Source organism: Gambusia affinis, linkage group LG08, assembly GCF_019740435.1.
Source record: "Gambusia affinis linkage group LG08, SWU_Gaff_1.0, whole genome shotgun sequence".
NCBI classification, from domain to species: Eukaryota; Metazoa; Chordata; class Actinopteri; order Cyprinodontiformes; family Poeciliidae; genus Gambusia; species Gambusia affinis.
This window is the reverse complement of record NC_057875.1, coordinates 6,129,502-6,150,802: the sequence shown is the minus strand read 5'-3', so window position 1 is coordinate 6,150,802 and position 21,301 is coordinate 6,129,502. Positions and strand designations below refer to the sequence as shown.

General features: G+C 36.1%; 2 protein-coding genes across 3 annotated transcripts; one reads left to right on the top strand and one right to left on the bottom strand.

Moving 5' to 3' along the window:
* Positions 1–2,795: 2,795 nt before the first annotated feature.
* On the bottom strand, positions 2,796–8,263 carry parp16 (poly (ADP-ribose) polymerase family, member 16). Of its 2 annotated transcripts, none has more exons than XM_044125355.1 (7): positions 8,187–8,263; positions 7,413–7,609; positions 5,781–5,918; positions 5,491–5,697; positions 4,427–4,598; positions 3,401–3,545; positions 2,796–3,272 (listed from the first exon to the last, which is right to left on the bottom strand). In XM_044125355.1, exons 2-7 carry the CDS (start codon positions 7,599–7,601, stop codon positions 3,137–3,139), a joined length of 987 nt encoding a protein of 328 aa, XP_043981290.1. In that variant the 5' UTR covers positions 7,602–7,609; positions 8,187–8,263; the 3' UTR covers positions 2,796–3,136. The 2 variants fall into 2 exon arrangements, with proteins under 2 accessions (XP_043981290.1, XP_043981289.1); XM_044125354.1 differs by lacking the exon at positions 8,187–8,263 and adding an exon at positions 7,899–7,942.
* Positions 8,264–10,191: 1,928 nt separating this feature from the next.
* On the top strand, positions 10,192–20,982 carry scamp5a (secretory carrier membrane protein 5a). Its single transcript, XM_044125356.1, has 7 exons — positions 10,192–10,410; positions 11,817–11,899; positions 12,019–12,138; positions 14,338–14,494; positions 14,583–14,684; positions 16,003–16,120; positions 16,948–20,982. The coding sequence occupies exons 2-7, from the start codon at positions 11,893–11,895 to the stop codon at positions 17,134–17,136; spliced, it is 693 nt and encodes a 230-aa protein (XP_043981291.1). The 5' UTR covers positions 10,192–10,410; positions 11,817–11,892; the 3' UTR covers positions 17,137–20,982.
* Positions 20,983–21,301: the final 319 nt, after the last annotated feature.

Genomic DNA, 21,301 nt, shown 5'->3' with positions numbered 1-21,301 from the left:
TTTTTGACAGATAATTTTGCTTAAGAGACTTCATGATTCATTTTATTTGCTGTTTCTGTTGTTTTCTTTATTTATTTTGGGTACTTCAAAATGTCTTCCAGTTCCAGTGTTTAATGTTCATTAGAATTTAAAGTTTATTGATCTGATACAACCAGCTTAATGCAGAATTTTGATTTTGTTTGCTGAATTGTAAAGGATAGGTTGCATGAGAACTTTTTATTTATATCAAAAACTTACCTTTTAAACGTCATAAAGTCACACGGTTATAACAATGACAGGGTTTTCTAAGGCTTTTACAGTCAGATAATGAAACAATGACAAAATAGAAATATAACCTGGTTACACTATTCTTTCTGGATACTCTATACACTATAAGTGACTTCACTGAATGGTAAATGAGCATGTTTTAACCAAATATTCACCAGACACAGACACACACCTGCAGTTTTTTTTAAAAAACCTTCATAAGTCTAAAGAAAACTGATTTGGATAAATCAGTTTTCAAACAAAACTTTGCCTGATTTTGTTAGTTTGTAATTGTCTTATAGACATGAGTTTTTTTCATTTTGTTTTTTAAAATACAAAATTTTCCCACATAGCTTTATATTTTGGTCTGTCTGATGATGTAATTTTCAAACATTACATCAATAATTCAATATTTGAGTAGCCTTTTTATCAAATACTTTTTTTATTCTTATTTGAGTAATTTCCTGGACGGCTACTTCTTACTTTTACTTCAGTAAAAATATGTTAAAGTACTCTTACTTGGGTACAAATTTTGATTACTCTACCGCTGCTTATCATAACAACCTGATATACTGTGTCGCAAACAAGCAAAAGAGGGATCTACAGCAGCGCTTCTGCTTCCTTTGATTCCAAAGGCAAGTGAATCTTGAATAAATGGAGAAGTAAAACTTAAAGAGTCAAACTATGACCATGTTATGCAGGTTTAGAAACAAACTAAAGTAAATTGATTGATCAAGTGTTTCCCATTTTGTTGGGTCAGTTATATTTCAGATCAAAAGCAAGTCCCCTCTACCATGGCTGCCCCCCTCACAGGTTGTAGTTATTGAATAACAGATGGTTTATGAGGCAGCAATAATGAGGAAAGGGACTGAAGTGTGGACCAACAATGGGTATTTGTTCTCTGGCCTTCAAAAGTGAGCAGCTTCTGCAGGAGAGAGGAAGTTTATCTGAAGGATTTCGCAAGAAGGAATTAGCTTTAAAGCCAAAACAAAGGCCTGCATTTGCTTTCATCTTCATTTGGCTGGGCACACACTTGCATCTGTTGATTTTATTTGAACTTCCAGTGTTTACTAAGGATTAAAAAAAAAAAGCCAGGAAATGTGAAATAAGTCAACAAAACAAGTTGGGGTTTTTTTAAACCCAAATTTATCTTATTATTGTTTGCAGAAACCAGCATTTTTTATTTTATTTAGTAAATACATTTTTATTTCATACAACCTCAGCTTCTGTTAATGCGTATCATTTTATCAGCTATTAGGGCGAAGAGACCTGCCACCAAAGCGGGCCGCCTTCGATATCAATCCCACTTATCAGTCTCACTTCTTTTTTTTACTGACACCAAACACCTGATAGCTGTGTGCCAGCTGTAATGAGTGACCCATGTTAGCATTTGTCTGGTTTTGAACACAAAACCAAACAATACCGACTCAAACTTAAGACTTTTTAAGACCTTCATAAATCATGAATGAAATGCAATACTTTTAACGTAACAAATGTACAATATATACTCTTATATTTATATATTTTAAGTTTACACTTACCCATGAGAGATGCAAAAGAATCCAGCTAGCTAGCAAGGACATATTAGCGGGGGTCGTAACCGCCTTCGATCACAACAAAGATTTGCGCGTGCGCGTGACTCCAATTTTTGCCTGACTGAAAAGTCCCGCGAGAAAAAAGGAAAACTACTCCGTCACCTTTTCTTATTCTTTATTTTATTCTATTTTAATATATTTTATTTACCAAAAGTAAATTTGGCAACAAAAACAACAAAAATAATCCCTTTTTACTTTTGAGGCAAAAAAAAAAAAGAGAAGACGACTTTGGCCATTATTTTAGGAATGTGACGGTATGCGAGATTTACGACGGAGTAATGCTGGGGAAATATTCACTGGGGAAAAATAAAAAGCAAAAATGACCAGAATTACAAAATCATGAGAAAGTTTTACTATTATGAGAATAAAGTCAAAATAATACAAAAAATATTTATAATAATATCACAATAAAGTCATTTATAGGATAAAGTCACATTCTATAGATGTAACTATATAGAGAACTAATTATCGATTATTTCGAGAATAAAATCCAAATAATACGAGTCACAATATAATGAAAATAGTCATTTAGAAAAAGTCATAATTTTAGAAAAAATAAATAGAATTGCGAGAATAAAGTTGTAATATTATGACTTTTGTCATAATACAATTTTATTGTCATTCTCATGACTTTTCGTCCTACTTCATTCTTGCAATACTATAACTTTATCCTCATAATTTTATATATTTTCTATTTTCTTAGCATGACAACAAAATGTAAGACCTTTGAACAACGTATTTAAGACAAATTAATTTAAAAAAATAATAATATAAGACATTTTAAGGCCATAATTGTATTTACAATTTTAAGGAGATACCCTGTAATAGAAAACTACCAACCATGTCCTTACTCAGACTTCAAAATAATTTACCAATCTTTAAATGTCTTTCAGTTATATACAAATGTCCTTTCTTGCAGCAATTTGACAAATGTAGAAGCAACACCACCCAAACTTATTCTATGCAATGTTTTTATTGAAGATAAATGCAAATGTCCAGTTTGTAAGTTTTAAAATAGAGTCTTTAAATTATTCATTAAACCACTGAAATTACAGTTAAAACATTGCAGACCTTTATTAAAATACAGAGCAGCCTCATCAGGATTAATACAGAACAGGGTGCTATAACTGTGATTTAAAACATCCTGGATATCAGTAAACAAGAGCATTTTTACAGTAGAGGAGTAGAGTTAAAGGTGCATAAAACATAATCATAGCTCAGGTCTGCATCTTGGAGTCTGATCAGAAAAGGCACTGCAGATAATAAGCAGCTGGGGCGTCCCTAATGCTGTCCCGTCACCTGAATAGTCTGTTCCAGAAAGATACGAACGAGGCGGAGTTAAAGGCACCGATGAAAATGAGGAGCAGGAGATAGAGACTCATCATGATGGCAAAATGGTGTCTGAGGAGCCACGACCTGTTGCGGGAATGCCTGACGAAAAACAAATAATAAACAGCAGTGAATGACGCCTCACTGAACTCTATTCATTTTTGACTATTTCCGATTAATTAAAGTAGATTTCTGCACATCTTAGTGGAAATGAGATTTGGACCTCTTACCTGGCCAGGTGTTTCCCCTGAGAGTACAGAAGCAGGTACTTGACTCGTAGAAGCTGATTGTTGGTGACTATAAAGTATTTCTGCGGAACGTCGCCCCCTTCGCTGTTCTTGGCTCGTGAGCGCTGCTTGTCGATGGCATCAGAATCTGAAATGGCCAACGAATAGCAAGCAGCCGTTAGCAAGCAGTCGGCCAAACTCTGCTGAAGTTACTGCTGCTTGGGACGCAGCGACTGCAGCCTTTTGGCCGATCTCCAACTACAGATCTTTAAAAATCCTGACCTGCTGATTCCGATATTTTACAATGATATTTTTTTTGTCTGAAATGTCACTAATTATAACAAAAAAAGTCGCAGAGTTTCCAAAGGTGGGGTATCTGCTGTTAATTGCAAATGTGCAGACACGACCTGCTGGACCGGTCTGTTGGTCAAACCTCTCTCAGAGGAGGACAAAAGAGGACAGTGGTTGATTTTTAGACCTTTGCTGAGGCAGATAAGATCAGTGGAGAAGATCAACTTCACAAGTAAGTATCGGCTAATCATCAATCTCCCAAAATGAAGGAAATCAGCACTGATAAATCGGTGCACCCTTAGTTATTGCAATAAACGATAATATTGCTGTTTTGAGACAATTTTCAAGTGCAACTTGAAAACTGCACTCTGGACGATCAAGGATCTTTGAGAACACATTCTTAAAGATCAATAAACTTTCATTTGTATCAAACATTTAACACCAAAACTGGAAGTTCTAGTGTTTGTGAATCCAAAATAAATAAACAAAAGAACAGAAGCAACGATTGAAGTTTCTGTACACAAAACTGTCTTTCAAAAAAAAAAAATCCTGAGTCGAGTCTAATGCGTCAGACTGAAGCTTATTGTCGTCCAGTTTTTGGTACGGAAAAGAGAAAAGCAACAAGTCATGCAAAAGAAAATTATCAAGCGTGTTTCAATTTATCACACTGTCAACTGATGTATTGCTTTTCATGATTTAATCCATGAGATGTTTTGGGAGTCACAAAGCTAGACGCACCTTTTTTCTTCACTTGGCATTTAACGTCTGGATGATCGATGATTTCACATAAGGCAACACAGCTGAGCTGAGGACCCAGGATGCTCTCACGCCAGCCGCTGCTGTGGGGACTGTAGAGGACGGCCATGCTGAGGTCGCTGGTGAGGTACGTCCCCTCTCCAAACACAGAGTTCTGCATGCATCACATCAGGTTGGACATCAGAAAAAAATTGCTTCATAAGAGAAATGTGTTGCGCTGTCGTAAGCAATTATTTTAGTAAACTATTTATTATTCTGATGATGTAGTTGCTACTTAAGCCAGTAAAAGAAATATGAGAAAATGCTAATAAATAAACAACTCAGTACCTAAATAAGAAAATATAACACAATTAAAAAGCATTACTTTTTCTCACAAGTTTGAAGTATGATTTTTGTGATGAGAAATAAAACATTTCACATTAACTTGAAAATGAAAAAGCAAGCTTTAATTGAAACATTAAACACTGACTTTTATATTAAACTTCACCTTCAGTCTAGTTCTTGACGATGCATCAGGGCCATTGCAGAGAGAAAATAAAATATCAGAAATATTTAGATTAAGCTTAGAAATTTGAGGAAAAAAAAGAATGTTCTGTGATTGAAAAGTTGAAAATTTGCTAGAAAAGAAAATTACAAAATTTGGAGATTAACCTAAGAAATTTCCTACAAAAAGTAAGAATTTCTAAGCTTGAAAAGTTGAAAATATGCCAGAAACAAAGCTTAAAATGTTGCATATCAATCTTAGAAATTTTCGAGTAAAATATTCTGAAATTTCCAAGATTTTTCTAGACAATTTGTGACTTTTAAAACTCTGAAATTTTCTTGTTATTAGTAGAACATTTCTGACATTTTTTGGCACAAATATACCCCTTTACTACTTTTTTTTATATTCATCAACAACTCATCTGTGGAAAAAAATCCTCCTGCCATAACACATTGCGCTAAATAGCAAATCATAATTTAACAAATTTTAAAAAACTGTAATCTTTCGATACCTTGTTGCATTCCTAGACGTGTGTAGTATGTTTTATTTTTAAAGCTCAGACCTTGTTGAGGTGACAGTGCAGCCCGTTGTGAATGATTGAATGAAAATTCTCCAAGCGGCTCCCGTGGAATGCGTAGAAAACTTCTCGTCCTTCTCTCGTCTTCTCAAACCGGGTGTTAAAGTGATCAGGGTACTCCAGCTCAAACAGGAAGTCTGGTACCGGTGCAGAAACCCCCTCGTTTTCTGTCAGCTTGCAGAGTTTGGCGTACTAAAGATCAAATATGACACAGAATGAATACAAGTGGGAAAAGAGAATATAATGTGTGTTTATGTGTAATCGTAGTGCTGTACCTCATCTTTTTGCAGCGTCTTCACAGCAAAGCTTTTCGAGGAAAGAATCCAGTGTACGAGGCCCAGATGATGATCTCCTTCTCTGGACCTTAACCGCACCAAATCTCTCACACCAGGCAGGGAGTTCACATCTGCCAACTGAAGAACAAAACAAACATTTTTTAGCATATTAACTCAAAACTTGGCAGTGGCAGTGGCAGCTACAGTGGCACTTCCGGTGTCACCTGCCATTGCTGCAGCTCAGTAGAGGCAGCTTCCAGCTTTCGTGACATATGTCACGGCTTCCGTGTCAGATTGAATACCGAATATGAATAATGTGATTTTGAACAAATAAAAATGAAAATAGAATCCATATACATACAAAAGCCGTGACAAAAGACACCAAATCAGTGAGAGTTGTGTGTGTATATATATATATATATATATATATATGTGTATTCTGGTTTTTTTTGTTATTTATTTGTTTGATTCATGCTCATATTCTATATTCAACATGACACAGAAGCCATGGCATGTCACTGAAGCTGGAAACTGCCACTACTAATCTGTGGCAGGTGCCATTATTTGTCTTCCACTAAATAAATGTATTGAAATGAGTAGTTTAGTGTTATTATCTTAGCGTAGTACTATGCTACGTAATGTAAAATATTGTTTGTTAAGGTAAGGGTGCAGATGACAGTGTAATAAATTGTTGTAAATTTTACCTAGCTGGCACATACGTTGTTGCTTTAATGTGCAAAAACAAAACAGTTCCTTTAACGTTGTATGGTGTTCATATGCAGACAGAAACAGACAAAAATAGAAACCTTAGTAGCACATTACTGCCACCAAGTGTTTGCATAAAGTACCATCATCTCTGTAATGTTTGTAGGTATTCCTAATGTAAATAAACTGAAATTGCAGTATTTAAAATTAGATCCCATTAATTAATTACAATTTTAATTAATTTATTCATGTCAGTGTTAACATTTTCAGTTTTTTCTGGTAATAACTAGTTACATGTACTCAATTACATTTACTTGAGTAACTTCTTGGAAATAATTTACCTCTAGGGGTATTTTACTCTTACTTGAGTAATTTTATTATGAAGTATTCCTGCTCTTACTTTAGTAAATTTTCAAGATTCTCTACCAACTGAATGAAAAACATGTTTTAACCAAAAGTTCACCAGATAAAGACACGCATCTGAAGTTATTTTTTATTAAAGTTTCAGACGTTTTACATTGACACAAATTGATTTAGAAAAATGTTTCTTTGGTTTGATTTTGCATTTTGTAATTATGTTATTTATATGAATGATTTTGGTCTTTTAAATACCAACATTTACATGTAACTTTATATTTTGGTCCGGCTAACAAGTTAATTTTTAAATATTAAATGATTAATATTTTGATCAGTTACTCAGTACTTGAGTTGTCTTTGCGCCTTTTAATCTTACTTGAGTAATTTTTTGGATGCTATTTTTACTTGAGTAAAAGTATGTTGAAGTAATGCTACTCTTACTTGACTACAATTTTTGGGTAGTCGGCTCACTTCTGACTAAAGATTAAATTTTTTTTTTAAAAGATGAATGTTGACATTTAGGGCACACCAGCAACTACATGAGCGTTTCATTGTTTGTAAAGCTCTTACCAGGCCCTCAAAGTCCTTAATGTCACCACTTAAGTAGCGAGGAGGGAAGGGTCTGAGCAACGAGTCCCTCTTGTAGCTCTGTGCAGCAGCCACAAACAGGCTGCAGCGAAGGTCCGCTGCTACGGGGTCTCTGTGCAGACAGGAGCTCACCAGCTCTCTGACAGCCTCAGGTGGCAGAGGTGGCTGCATTCCCAGCACTGAACAAACAAAAACAGGTCATGAGATTCAAACAGGTTTACACCAAAACAAATGTTCTGTTTTTATGCACTTTAGGTTGAATTTTAGGACCCAAATTTAAATTCAGCGTTGTATATAGTCAAAAGAGTCAAGGTTAAATTAATTAGGCGCATTTGTTAGTAACTTTTCCCCTACTTTTCCTTTTGTAATTTAAAAGGTAAGTCATTTCTGCAAGGGTTACTAAACTTTACAATACACCTAGTTCACTTGATAACCTTCAATGAGGTCAAAATTAACTTGTATACTTAACTTCAAACTTCAAACTTGACATATCAATGAAAACGGAAGCCTACTTATTAAACAATAACATTTAAATTACGCATTTTTTGTTTTTGTTTTGTGTCTGTGAGCCTTTAAACTCCAAGCTAGTTGCTGTAGAGAAGCTGGCTAACATTAGCTGCGACATAAATATCTTCACAACGTATCGATATCTATGACAAATATAAAACATCTAACTCCTGTTTGTTAACTGAAATGTTTAACAAAGATTTACTGTGTGGTTAAAAGGCTATATTTCTGATTAATAACTGATCTTACCCGGCTTAAGTCTTCCTCAACTCATAGCACTACAGTACAGGAAAAGCTAACATAATGTTAGCTAGATCTGTGCTGCGTTCAAGTGCAGTATGAACTTTGTGTGTCAGAATTTCACGTTATGAATGAGAGGGAAAATACAACCACAGAATAAAAATATGTATTTGTAAAAAAGCTAACTTGTGTGTAAAACTGCGTTATCTATTCATTACTAAACCAGAATATAGCGATATATAGTAAAATTGGCTAAACATTTTAGATTTTTCAACCCTTTCCATGACACCAAAGCAGCAGACAGTGGCAGATACGAGCATACGCGAAAGCAGCACATATGATACAATAATAAAATGTAACAGGTGGCACCATGCCAGAGCCTCCATAAAAGAAAAGCTGGAAGGGTTGCCTAGCGTTAATTTCCTGTCTGTGAGACCAGGTGTGTGTTGGGCCCACGCTGTTTGCTGGCTGTGGTAGATGGAGGAAAATTGTTTTAAAGTGATTCTCTTAAGTAAGTTGTGCTGATGTGGTATTTTTATACAGGGCTGCATTGTTATTGGTGTTCCGATGGTAGCGTTACCTGGGCGTGTGGTTGTTCGGCGCCGCAGGTAGGCTCATACATTTGTCTCTTCAATCAGAATGTTTTTATATATTGTTTTTATTTGGTGGGTTTGCACCACATCCGCTGCACTAAGGTTGACCTCAGAGTGCTGCTTAATGCGATGCATGTATGCAGTGTTTTTAATGTGTTTTAGATTAACTTGATTAAATGAATTAATAAATATTTGGTAATTTTTGTGTTTTTGTTTTACAGTGTTGGCACCGCCTCCTGCTGTCCTTTTAGAGTTTGGTTTTCTTCTTTGTTAATCCGCCCAGTGGATTGTTTGTCTCCTCGTAGAAGCTACTTGTGAGGGCGGGCCAACAACTTTTCATTTATTTTGTTTTGTCCTCTGTTTTTGGGTCACTTCCCTGAATATCTATATCCTGTGTCGCTGTTAATCTTAAATAGTTGAGACCCGATCCTGTTTGGTGTGATCTCCAGTTTGAATTGTATGTGATCATGTTTGCAATGAATCGAACATTGTTGTGGCTAAATTCGGGTCGAACATTATCGGGTTGACAAACGACTGATAAAGTTAACGGGGAATTCTTTTTATGTGTGTAACAATAAATGTTGATAAACGTTTTCTTGTTGTTTATTGCCCTTTGGCTTGATGGAACTATAACAAAAACATATTTCCTTCTACCTAATTTTGGAATATCTTTTCCCCCATAATCTTCAAAAATACATTTGTTGTGTCCTCCTGCTTGCTATTCAAAAACCTCAAAATGAATAATTTGCATAATATGATGACCTCCGGCGAAGAACCCAATTTTTATTTTATCAAGCATTTTATTTTACTAGATAATATTATTCGTCAAGTTACGATATCATTTTAAGAACTTACAACTAAAAGTCTTGCGCAAACAAACAGTGTTTATAAACAAACAGTGATAAAATGTTTGTTCGGTCCTTGCTGGGAACATTTCACTCAATTTGTCATAAATTAGAAGTGTGATAAATTAGAAGTGCTCTTTAGCAATGACCGTGTTGGAGTCATTTTGTATTGATTATTACATTCAGATAACTTAATCATTTAGAATCCCAAATTAACCTTAGAGACATTTTTGACATTTAGAAATTTGGAAACTTAAAAATTATTTTCCTCTTATATTTGTTTGGAAGCAGCATTTTGACGTTTTCAGGTTTGAATACATTTGATGTCGATGCCATATTTGTTATATGCTGTTAATAAATAATAATTAGATTTTAATTTTTTTTAAATCAATTCGGAAGTAGCTTCCGGATTGGTAACCAATCAGAGCAGAGTCTTGTTTTCAACATTTAGAAATCTAAAAGGGGTGGGGCTTGGACGAACATTCCTACTTTCTGATTGGTCATGTGGGCAGCAGCAAATCCCGTCTCGTCGGGGTACAACGCAAGAAAGACAGGATAGGGAGGGGGGGGAGCTCGTTTAAAAAAAAGAAAAAGACCACACGTCACGTGACCCCTCCTGACTCCCAGCCCCATCATTTGAGGAATAACGGCCTCCATATATCCTATATATGTTTTTCTAAACGGCAAATTCCTCCTTTCAGCAGCGCGTGATATCGGAGGGGAGAAAAAGAATCATAGGATGCAATTTAAAGAAAAAGGAGGATTATAGCATTATTCGTGGATTGTAAACGGGAGGTAAGACGTTTTAAATCAATGTCTTTTTCATTCATTAGCTTGCAGAGAGGGCGGAAGGAAAAACAGTTTGATGAGATGAAGCGGATTGTGGCTGCTGGGTGAAAACCCTGGAGATGTGTAGGCAGTTTACTGCTGGAACTGCGCTTCGTCTGGATGATGAGGATGAAGAAGCAGCAGCAGCATTAGCAGCATCACCGAGGCACCGTGACTCACACAGGCTGAAGGACGCTCCTGTATCCGCTGTGATCACGATGCACCGCGTCCTGCTGCTGCATCACCGCCACCCGCTGAAATATTTCACATTTTACATCATGATGGCAAAAATATTTAATAAAATCACCATTAAGCAGGACGTTTTGTGACAGATTAAGCTGTTTGTCTGTCGCGGATGAATGTGTCCTTCATACTTGAATCACAAATGCACAGTCAACGATTGTTACTAACAGTAAAATAATATCAGGGGTTTATTATCAGCAATTATATAAAGTGTATCACTCATCTGTGATAAATATAGTGGATTCTATACGAACCTATTCTGGTTTATGTGCATTTAAAGCATCCGCACAAGGCCATACTGTGCCTTACATTCAGCTAAACATAGCTGTAATAAATGTCCACAAAATGTTTCTCGATTTGGGCAGAGTATTCAAAAATTGCACCCAAGTAAGAGTAGTACTACTTCAACATATTTTTACTCAAGTAAAAGTACAAAGCAGTCATTCAAGAAGTTACTCTAAGAGTAAAAACGTATTTGGTAAAAAGCCTACTCACGTGCTGAGTAGCTGATCAAATTATCAGTCATTTAATATAAAAAAATACGTAAATAATCAAACAAAATAACACATAAAGTTAAGTGGAAATGTTGGTATTTTAAAACCAAAGTGACAACAATTCATATAAGTTGCAAAAATAAAATCTGATTTGGAAAATGTTTCCAAATAATGTTCTTTCAATATAAAACCTATGAAACTTTAAGAAAAACTGCAGGATGTGTGTCTGTGCCTGGTGAGTTTTTGGATAAAACATCTTTGTTTTTCATTCAGTGGGTAGAAAATCCAGAAATTTTACTCAAACGAGAATAAATACTTCATAATAAAATTAAGTAAAAATAAGAAGTACAGCATAGTAAAAATACTCTTAGAAGTATTTTTTTAAAGTATTTTTTCCCCAAAAATGTTACTCGTGTAAATGTAATTGAATAAATATAACTAGTTCCAACCAACTCTGTATTTCTGTATATTCAAACAGAAATAAAGCTAAGAGTTTCAGTCAGTTTAGTGCCATTTTTTCTTTCTTTCTTTTCTTCTTTGCAGTCAAATCGTTACAATAATTAACATTTTGATGGACAGGAAAGAAGCTGTGGCCTCTGTAGTCTCGGTGATGTTAATGCAACTCTTCTTCTACAGTTTTAGTTCTGACGGCCGCTCAGATTGACGTTTCTGCATCTGTTTGGAAAGTGGAGGAAAACACAGAACAGTGATTATGGCTGGTAAGATTTACTACTTTTGAGTCACTCAGATACCCAAAGCATTTCCCATTTATTTAAAAAAATAAATGGGATTCATTCATTCATTAGTGATTCATGGTTACATTTCCTTTAAATGCCAGAAAACAACTTCCCTCCCTTGCCAAGATTCATCCCCCTCAAGCCATGTTTTTACCAGGACTTCAATGAAATCCCAGATCAACAGCGCTCCATGTGCAAGAGGCTCTACTACCTCTGGATCTGTGAGTGAACCTGCATGGGAAGAATAGTGAATATTTTGCTCTCTGTTGTTTACAAAAGCATCAGTTTGCCTCACTGCCTTCAGGCCAGTCACAAAGTTAAACTGTATTATGGTTGTTTCTTTATGCCATGTTATGTTGTTTACCAAAAATTACATTGATAAATATAAAAATAATAACTTAACTGATTTAATAGGTTAAGTGACATGTGTTCTGTTTCTTTATTTTTTTGTCTAAAAAGATAAAATAAGAAATTGGAGGAATTTATTAAAACGACAATTGGCATTTATCTTAAAGATACTGCATTCAGGTAAAATGGTAAATATCTCTGAGTTTTTGTTGTTGAAAATTTTGATTTTGCTTATCTTTATTAACAATCATATATTAATTATTAATCAATTATGTATGATTTTCTAAAGTGTCCCAAAAAATATTTCATGTGCATTTTTCCACATTAAAACCACAAAGTGCAATTAATTTTTTATTTTACTTTATCTGATAAACCAACACAAAATAGTGGCATTGATGTGAAGTGGACATAAAAACAAACCTCGATACAATGCTATTTACAATACAATTTTATTTATTTATAAACAACACAGTTGGCCAAAGCACTAAAACAAATCAACCCAACCCAACAAGAAAGCAAAACAGAAATTAAGACATTAAAGCCAACACATGAAAAAAAAAGAAGAAGATTTAAGAAAACATTTAATCAATTCATGTGCATTCACATTAAGCCCCATTCCCTCGGATACGTCTAAATAAATCCAACTCATTGGCAGAAGTTGTTTAATTAGTGAATAGAACCAACATGTTTGTAGTTTAAAGGGAATCTATTATGTGAAACTTGCTCATTTTGTACCTGTGGCACATCTAAAACCTGCAGGACAGCAGCCCTGGAGGCCTGGAGTTTCACACCTGAGGTCTAGAAACTTTTTTCAGTGAAAACACCTGAAGCACCAATCGCTCTGCACTAACCTTCCTGATGGAGTGAACAGCGAGTTCTGCCTCAGCACCCTCTCTTTTCCTAAGCACTGCACTCAGTAAAAATAATCAAGCTTTAACGTTGGAACCAGTAGGAAAATTACAACTGCAGTAGCCACCATTCAACCCAAAGAGGGCAGCACTGAGACAGCGTGAAGTCAAATACTGCAGAATTAAGCAAATTTTAAGGAACAATATACAGTTTATCTGGGAAAAAAGATTTGTTGTTTGGTTGTAAAGGGGACCTTTTATGAAAAATCCACATTTTGCATGTTTTTTCTGTACTTCCATTTGTATTTCTACTGCTTCTACAAACGGCCCAAGTGCTTAAAAAACCAGGCAGCCATTTTTTGGCAATGAGTGAATATTTTTTGGGGCCTGGAAAATGAGCTGTTTCAAAAACGTTCTGAATATAAGGTCCCAAATCAGCAGGCACTGCCCGTTACCTAGCAACCCCAGCCAAGCTCAGCCCGTCACTTAGCAACCCAAGCTGAGTTCCAACCTGTTTGGACAGCTCCAAAACTGTTACTTAAAATTGAAAAGAAAAAGGATGTTCAGAAGAAAGTTTTATATTTATCAGAATAAAATCAAGTCTGGACTTCAATCAGGTTCTAAAATCCGACAAATCTGACCTCAATTGTCCAAAATTCACAATATGGTCCAACCTGACAAAGGTCAAGGAAAAATGGATGTGGTGTCTGTGAAGCATACTGTTCTGAAAATGTTGAGAAATGTTGACCCAACCCCCTTATCACAACAATGTCTCCTTGTGTGCATGACCCAATTTCACCAAAGCTGTTAGACAGCTGGCCCACATTTGACTCTGGTGTCCTTTGGTATTCAGAAGAGTTCTTGGTCAAGCTTTACCGGGAGTATATTTGTAAATCCTGCTGCCATCTTCCCTTCAAATATTTTAGCAAACTGTATTTTTTCTAAGTAAATGGCCATGAACTTTAACATTTAAAATCCTCACTGAAGCCTGGAGATTTTGAGACTCTCTTGGCTCTAAACTTAAGGTAAATTCACAGCTACATCCACTCCAGCGAAGACTAGCAGTTCCAGTTAGCTCAAGTTTTCCCACACTTATTTAACATAAACTAGCAGCAGAGACAGAATGATCCAGAGAGCTTTAAAGGAATCCACGGTGATTAAATCCTGCTGCACGATGAACCAGCTGAAGGGTTTTGCTGCTCTGTGTTTCTGGGATGCTGACAGTGAACGCTGCCACGCTAGCCGTTAACCTGATAGGCTGCCTGGCCTGGATGTGCGGAGGTGGAGGAGCAACCAACTTTGGCATGGCCTTCCTGTGGCTCATACTCTTCACTCCATGTTCCTACGTGTGCTGGTTCAGGCCCATCTACAAGGCATTTAAGTAAGCATGCCTCTCTTTCAGCATGCATACTCAGTTTTAAATAGTTTCAGCTGAATCATTTATTCTGTCAATCATTGTCTCTCTGCAGGACCGACAGCTCTTTCAACTTCATGGCTTTCTTTTTCGTCTTCATGGCTCAGGTGGTGATAAGTATCATCCAGTCTGTTGGCATCCCAGGTTGGGGGGTTTGGTAAGAGCTGTCAGCGTTTTATTGACTTTTACACTGTACATTGCAATGAAAAAGTATTCACTTCAGTGCAGATTTCTTCTATTTTCACTTCGTTTCTTCTTGACTCACTTAAATGTTTCAGGTCTGGATGCAAATTTTAATACCAGACAAAGATAGTCTGACCTAAGGCAAAAAAAGAAGCAGTTTTGAAAATATAAAATTTCTTGATAAATATAAATTTTTTTAATGTTTTGATAATTCCAACTGCTTCTATGAACAGCACAAGCGCTTAAAAAAAAAACACAAGGCCATTTTGTGGCAATAAGTTTATGTTTTTTGTTATCTGGAAAATGAGTTGATTGTAAAGTCACGTTTCATGGGTATTGTGCCATGAATACCCATTTCATGGCACAATACCCATGGGCTAGGCTGCCTAGCCTAGCCCAGCCTAGCCCAGCACAGTTACCTAGCAACCCTAAAGGAGTTCCTGCAGGTTTGGTCATCAGCTTTTACTGCTGACCAGAACCTTGTTCTAACCTGCTTGACGTCATTCAGGTTCTAATCATGCAGCTTTGGGTTAATCAAGCCAGAGTGTGCACTAGTAAGTATAAACCAAAACCAAAATGCATTTAATTATTGTTATACTTTTATGTTTCAACCTGACCAGGTTAATTTGAAGGTGACTTATTGTGCTTCCCTGAGTAGGGTAGCTGTTTTAGGGCATCTTGTCACTTTAAATTCAAATAAACTGCTTCTGGTCACTCCTTCCAACTCAACGTTTACACTCACATGTGAAAATGGCTGCGAAGACTCAGCAGTACATGTTTGAAAAGCAGAAGTAGAGCCTCCTGCACAACCAACAAGAATGCAGCAAGTCGCTTCTGAACGACAATAAAACACTTGTCTTCTCCAGCAGCCATTGTACAGCGCATACAACGGTAAAACCAGCTGACCAAACGTGCCAGAGCTCCGTTTTGGTTACTAGGTAACGGGCTGGGCTTTGCGAGGCAGCAGTTTCCAAAGGTTTTTTAAACAGCTAATTTTGCAGACACTAAAAAACATGAACTTATTGCCAAAAAATGGCCAGGTGGTTTTAAAAGCACTGCTAGAAGCAGCAGAAATCCAAATGGAAATACAAAAACATGCAAAATATAAATTGTACTAAATATGTCCCCTTTAAATGTTGAATTTCTTTGGTAAATTATTCTTCTCAGGTTCTTTTGGGTGTGATGTATAGAGATGTTAAACTGAGTCGTTAGATAAAAGCGCTGCTTGTCATACATGCCATGATTTTTCGCTACTGTCATGTGACTCTGGATCTGATTGTGGTTCTCCTCAGCGGCTGGCTGGCCACCATCACCTTCTTTAGCACCAACATTGGCTCAGCTGTGGTGATGCTGATTCCCACCGTCATGTTCACTGCCGTGGCTGTTCTCTCATTCGTTGCCCTTACCAAGGTGATCATTACGCTTTCCTTCATGAAGTGTTTCTTGATCTGAGTTGGGTTTTGCCTTTCAGTCGCGGCCCTTAAATTTGATTTATTGTATATTATTTGTGCACAGTTTGTTTTGATTTTAAAAAGAGGTCCAATTTCAGTTAAGTAGTGGTTAATTTATCTTTTATTCTTTTACCAGAATCGTTTAGAGCTGTGGATTTTGTACTTTTTATTCTTTAGTCTCTTTCTGCAGAAGATTAGATTTTCTGTTTTAATCTTGTATATTTATTGCAGTTTTGGCTTGATAACTGCTGTGATCATGGTTTGTTTTTTTTTGTTTTTTTTACCAAAAATGCTTTGTTTTGAATCTATGCTCCAGTTAACAATATAATCAATTACTACATTAGCTAAGAGAAATTTCAATCATCGATTAATCGACTTAGCCCTACATAAAAGCAAAATGTGTATAAATTTTTGTACAATTTTGTTTTGATTACTGCAATGAATATGTTATTTTTTTCAGAAAATGGCCTTGTTTTGAGTCTATACTTCAGTTAACAATTGCTAAATTAGTTAACAATTAATCACAGTTAATCGGATTAATTTTTTCATCCCTGCTTAGTATAATGGTTATTTATTTTTTGTATAATTTTGGCTTAATTACTGCTCTGAGTGTGTTTTTTTTTTCAGCAAATTTCCTTTTTTGTGTCTTTAAACTCCACTTAACGATTAATCACTTACCAAATTAGTTAACAAGTTTTTCAATTATCAATTAATCACGATTAATCTGAATAATCGTTTCAGCTCTAGTTTAGGCAGTGATTAATTTTCGTGCTCTCCTTTTTCCAGGTCCACAGCCTCTACCGTGGCAGCGGTGGGAGTCTGGGTAAAGCCCAGGAGGAGTGGGCCACGGGGGCCTGGAAGAACCCGCACGTCCAGCAAGCCGCCCAGCAGGCGGCGATGGGAGCTGCACAGGGAGCCATGCAGCAGAACCAGTACTCAGCGGCTCCCACCTACAACTATGACGACCCAATGTAGGACAGACGGGCCGGCCGGAGGAGTGGAGAGGGAGAGCTTAAAAAGGAACAATTATGAACACAACTAAGAATTAGGTGCCCTTCATTTTAATGCAGGACAGGCTCATTTTAAGGTAGGGAAAAAGGAGACAGAAACGTACTTTTAGGCAAATTTAAAAGTTTTTAGAAAGTTCACTCTTAGATCAACAAATTGCTGTTATTGTTTTGCTGCTCAGCATGTGTGTTGATTTCCTCCAGGCTGACATGGCTTAAAGATATCCCCTGAGGTGTTTATTTAATTCATTCAGGTCCCATCATGTGTTGCAGCACTCAAACTCACAAACTGACATTTCCTGCTTGATTTTGAATCGTCTTTGTGTTGCTACAATGAGTAGCAGCTAGTTTCTCAGCTAATACTCATTGGCTACCATCAAAATATTAAGAGAACTTGTTAGAAAAATCTCTAATTTGAGGACTAGTTTTGGAAAAGTGTAAACATTCATTAGCAGCTTCCTAGCTAGCTAGCTGCTAGCACTTGTATGATATAATGGCTCCCTAACTGTTTAGATAGCTTCTTAGCTTGCTACTAGCCATTATACTGCTAGCTAGCTAGCTTGGTATATAAGCTGGCTAGTTAGCTTATACAGCTACCAAGCTATATAAGCTAACTAGCAGTATAAAATTATATCTGACTCTTTTTGAATGCAAAAAAGGTGTTACAATCAACCCTAATTCTGTTTATTGCATCTTAAAACAGGATTTTAGGGTCTAATGTGGTAAGTTTTTCAGGAGTCAAAGTCATTGTTCTACCTTCTCATTTTGCCGCTATGCTAGGCTAATCTGCTAGCTATAACATCAAGTCTACAGCTGAAGCTACAGTTTAATCATGAGGAATTTTTTTTGGTCAAATATTATGAAATGTTCACTGGATTCAGACAAATATGTTGTCACCTCTGGTAAAGATGTGTTAAAACCTTGTTATAAATGCATCTGTCATTGCAGAAGAATCATCCCACAAGAGAAAAATTCAACCCAAACTTTATTTTGAGTGTATTTATTTGATGTAAAAAAAACCCCTAAATGTTAGGAAGTAATTGTTAAATTTCTAACCGGTAAAACAACAGATATTGGGCACAAGGCAAGAAAAAGGTTCTGCCAAGACGACGTAGACAGAAATTATTCACCAATTTAGAGAGAAAATTTTCAGGCTTTACTAAACCAATTTACATATAATGTCAAAATTAGCACAAAAATATAATAATAAAAAATTAAATAACATTTTTAGACAGTTTATCAGTTAAAAAAAATTGATTTGGAGTTAGCCACGCTAGCTGCTTTTCCATTGACGATGTGATCGCACAGATTGGAATTATGGAAATAATTATGCATAATGGAAAAAAGGCATTTTTAAAAAAAAACGTATGTTTTTTGATATAAGGTTGAAAGGATAGAATTTCGCATCACACGAGACAAGTCATGTGATCAACAACGGAATGTTACTTCTGGCAGAAATGACAAAGAAGACGACAGGAAGTGGAAGAAGAACAAGGGCACAGCATGTTTTTAAATCATTTATTGCATAAACAAATGGATTCACTCGTGATTTTAATTGCGTTTCTTATTTAATGGAAACACAGCAGCTGCAAAATTTAAAATTTTTTTGACATGAGCGAAAGATCGACAAAGTTTGGGGCACATTTGCAACGGAAACACAAATGTGAACAAATCAAATGGTTCCAGTTAAAGAATTAAAGCAGTGCGTCTTTAATACAACCATTTATTTCTTAACATTATTTTATTTTCCCCACTGAACAGTAATCATGTTGAAGGTTAGATTTCTAACATATTGAAAACTTGATTTATTTGAAGGCCTTCACATCTTTACCAATGTTGCCAATTAATTTACCCTCTTCTGTTTAATCAAGTTTGTTGTTCTGGGACCTGTTTTGTTTTAAGATTATTCAATGTCTTCTACATTCTCAGGTAAGGTGCGATAGCCATTTTTAAGCCTGTAAAACATCAAGCTTTTTGGATTTATTTTGTTGTTTTATTACCCCAGCTTACCCATATTGGAGTGTTTGGTTATAAATGTGTTGAGCAGGCTGATTTTGGTTCAGTGTTTAGGGTTTTTATTGGATAAACATTCCAAATCAATGTTGTACAGGAAAAGAATGGAAGAAACCAAAACTACAGTTAAAAAAAGACACAAAAATGGTAAATTATGGTAATATTTGTTGTAGGTGCTCAGTGGTGGATGTTTCCCTCCCCTCTTTGGCATATTCTTCCATTAACCCCCTACATGTGGATGCGTGTGAACGTCAGGCCTTACATTAGTGCGTCATCTTGTGGCTGTTGGTGTTATTCCATGAAATAATGTAAAATAAGATAGAATATTAAATTGAAAGTCAATTATTTCCACTTAAGACTGAAGACAAGGTGTGAGATTTGGTTAATTTTTCAGCCAGAAAATTTCAAACAACGGTAGTGTAATTTTTTTTGTTTTGCTTTTGAGAACTTCCTCAGCATTCAGTAGACGGTTATTACAGTAAAATAAAGTATTTCGCTTGACAAAGCTGTGAAGATGTATAACTAAATGGTCATTATTTCAAAAATCTGTGGGTCGTCTTGTCCCGTTGTGATGATGTGGTTTTTAATAAGCTCTGTTTTTACTTTTCTTGTTTTGGTTTTGTATCCACCCCTGTTTTTCCTGTGTATTTCGGGTAACGTGAGGTCGAGACTGAAGCACATGGCTGTGGTGAAGTGTTGCTCAAACTGTAACTATTTGAAAGTTGGTTTTTCATTTAAACCTGCAGTATGTTACTTTTATTTAAAAAAAAACAATTTTTTTTTTCACATATTTGTTGAAAAAATTGATCTTTGTGTTCTACTAGTGCTAACTAGAAACAACCAGTCAGTTAGGAGGCGGGTCTTAGCGCTGTCAATCATCCTCTCTGCAGAAAAACGGTTTCCCGGTAACAATGAGTTGTTTCTCCACCATTGGGACATTTAAGAGCCAGTATACAAGCATGATTGACAGCGCTGAACTCCGCTTCCTTGCTCTGATTGGTTGTATTTGTCCGTTTCGTTGGATAGTAAAGGATCTAATTGAGGAGGTGGAGGAGTTTGATGTTTTCACAGATTATCTCTTATTCATACTGTCAAGACTTGGTGGCATTTTTAACAAATATGTAAAAAAAAAAAACAACTATATATATGTTAAATACTGCAGCTTTAATTAAATGTTTGTGCTGGGTTTCCTGTGTTGAAATTACAGTGAAGCAATACGTCCTTATATAATCGACAGGATCTGGTCAGGTTCAGCACAAACTGGCTTCTTTTGAAGTACCTGGCTTTATTATATTATGAAACACAAAACAGGCTTGATTATTGATTTTGCAACTTTTTTTCACCAGCAGAGGCTCATAAAGTAGTTATTACTGTAAAGGACACTACACATCTGCTTTTCTTCCCTCCTGTACAGTAAATGTAAAACATTGCACAGACATATGCAGTTCCTGGGATTAGATGTGAATTTATTGTTTTCCAGTAGCTGCTGGTCCTTGGACAGATGTCACTGCATTTCGTGTCACAGTATCAAAGCCTCTGGAAGCCATTTTCCATGTTTCCCACCTTTACTGCACTGTATGTTGTATGAAATGTATTATCATGTATTCTATCATAGGTAGTCCTGAATATATCATGTGGTAAATATTTGCCACATTCAGTAGGAACATGCTGTATTTAGATGAAATAAATGTTTGAGGAGGCTGTGTCTCCATAAGTGACGTAAACGAGGAATAACATTTTTGTGTATTACTTTTGTATTATTTGGTCTTACCCTGATAGAAATTAAATAGTTCTTGTTGCAGCCTGTTTTGGTCTTTTTCACTTATAACAGCTGACTTTTTATTTTTTCGCCTCCAGGGGATCTTTTGTGGGCTCTATTGTCCCTTATATGACAGTAGGCTGACAGGAAAGGGGGAGGAAGAGAGGGGGGAAGACATGCGGCAAATGTCGGTCGGGTCCGGGAATCGAACCCGCGGTGGCCGCATCGAGGACTCAAGGCCTCCAAATGTGGGTCGCGCTAACCCCTACGCCACCACAGCTGATTTAAAAAAAAAAATTTCATTAATTTTAATTTTCTTAAAAAAATATTTATTATATAATGAAAATACTGGCGATTCACC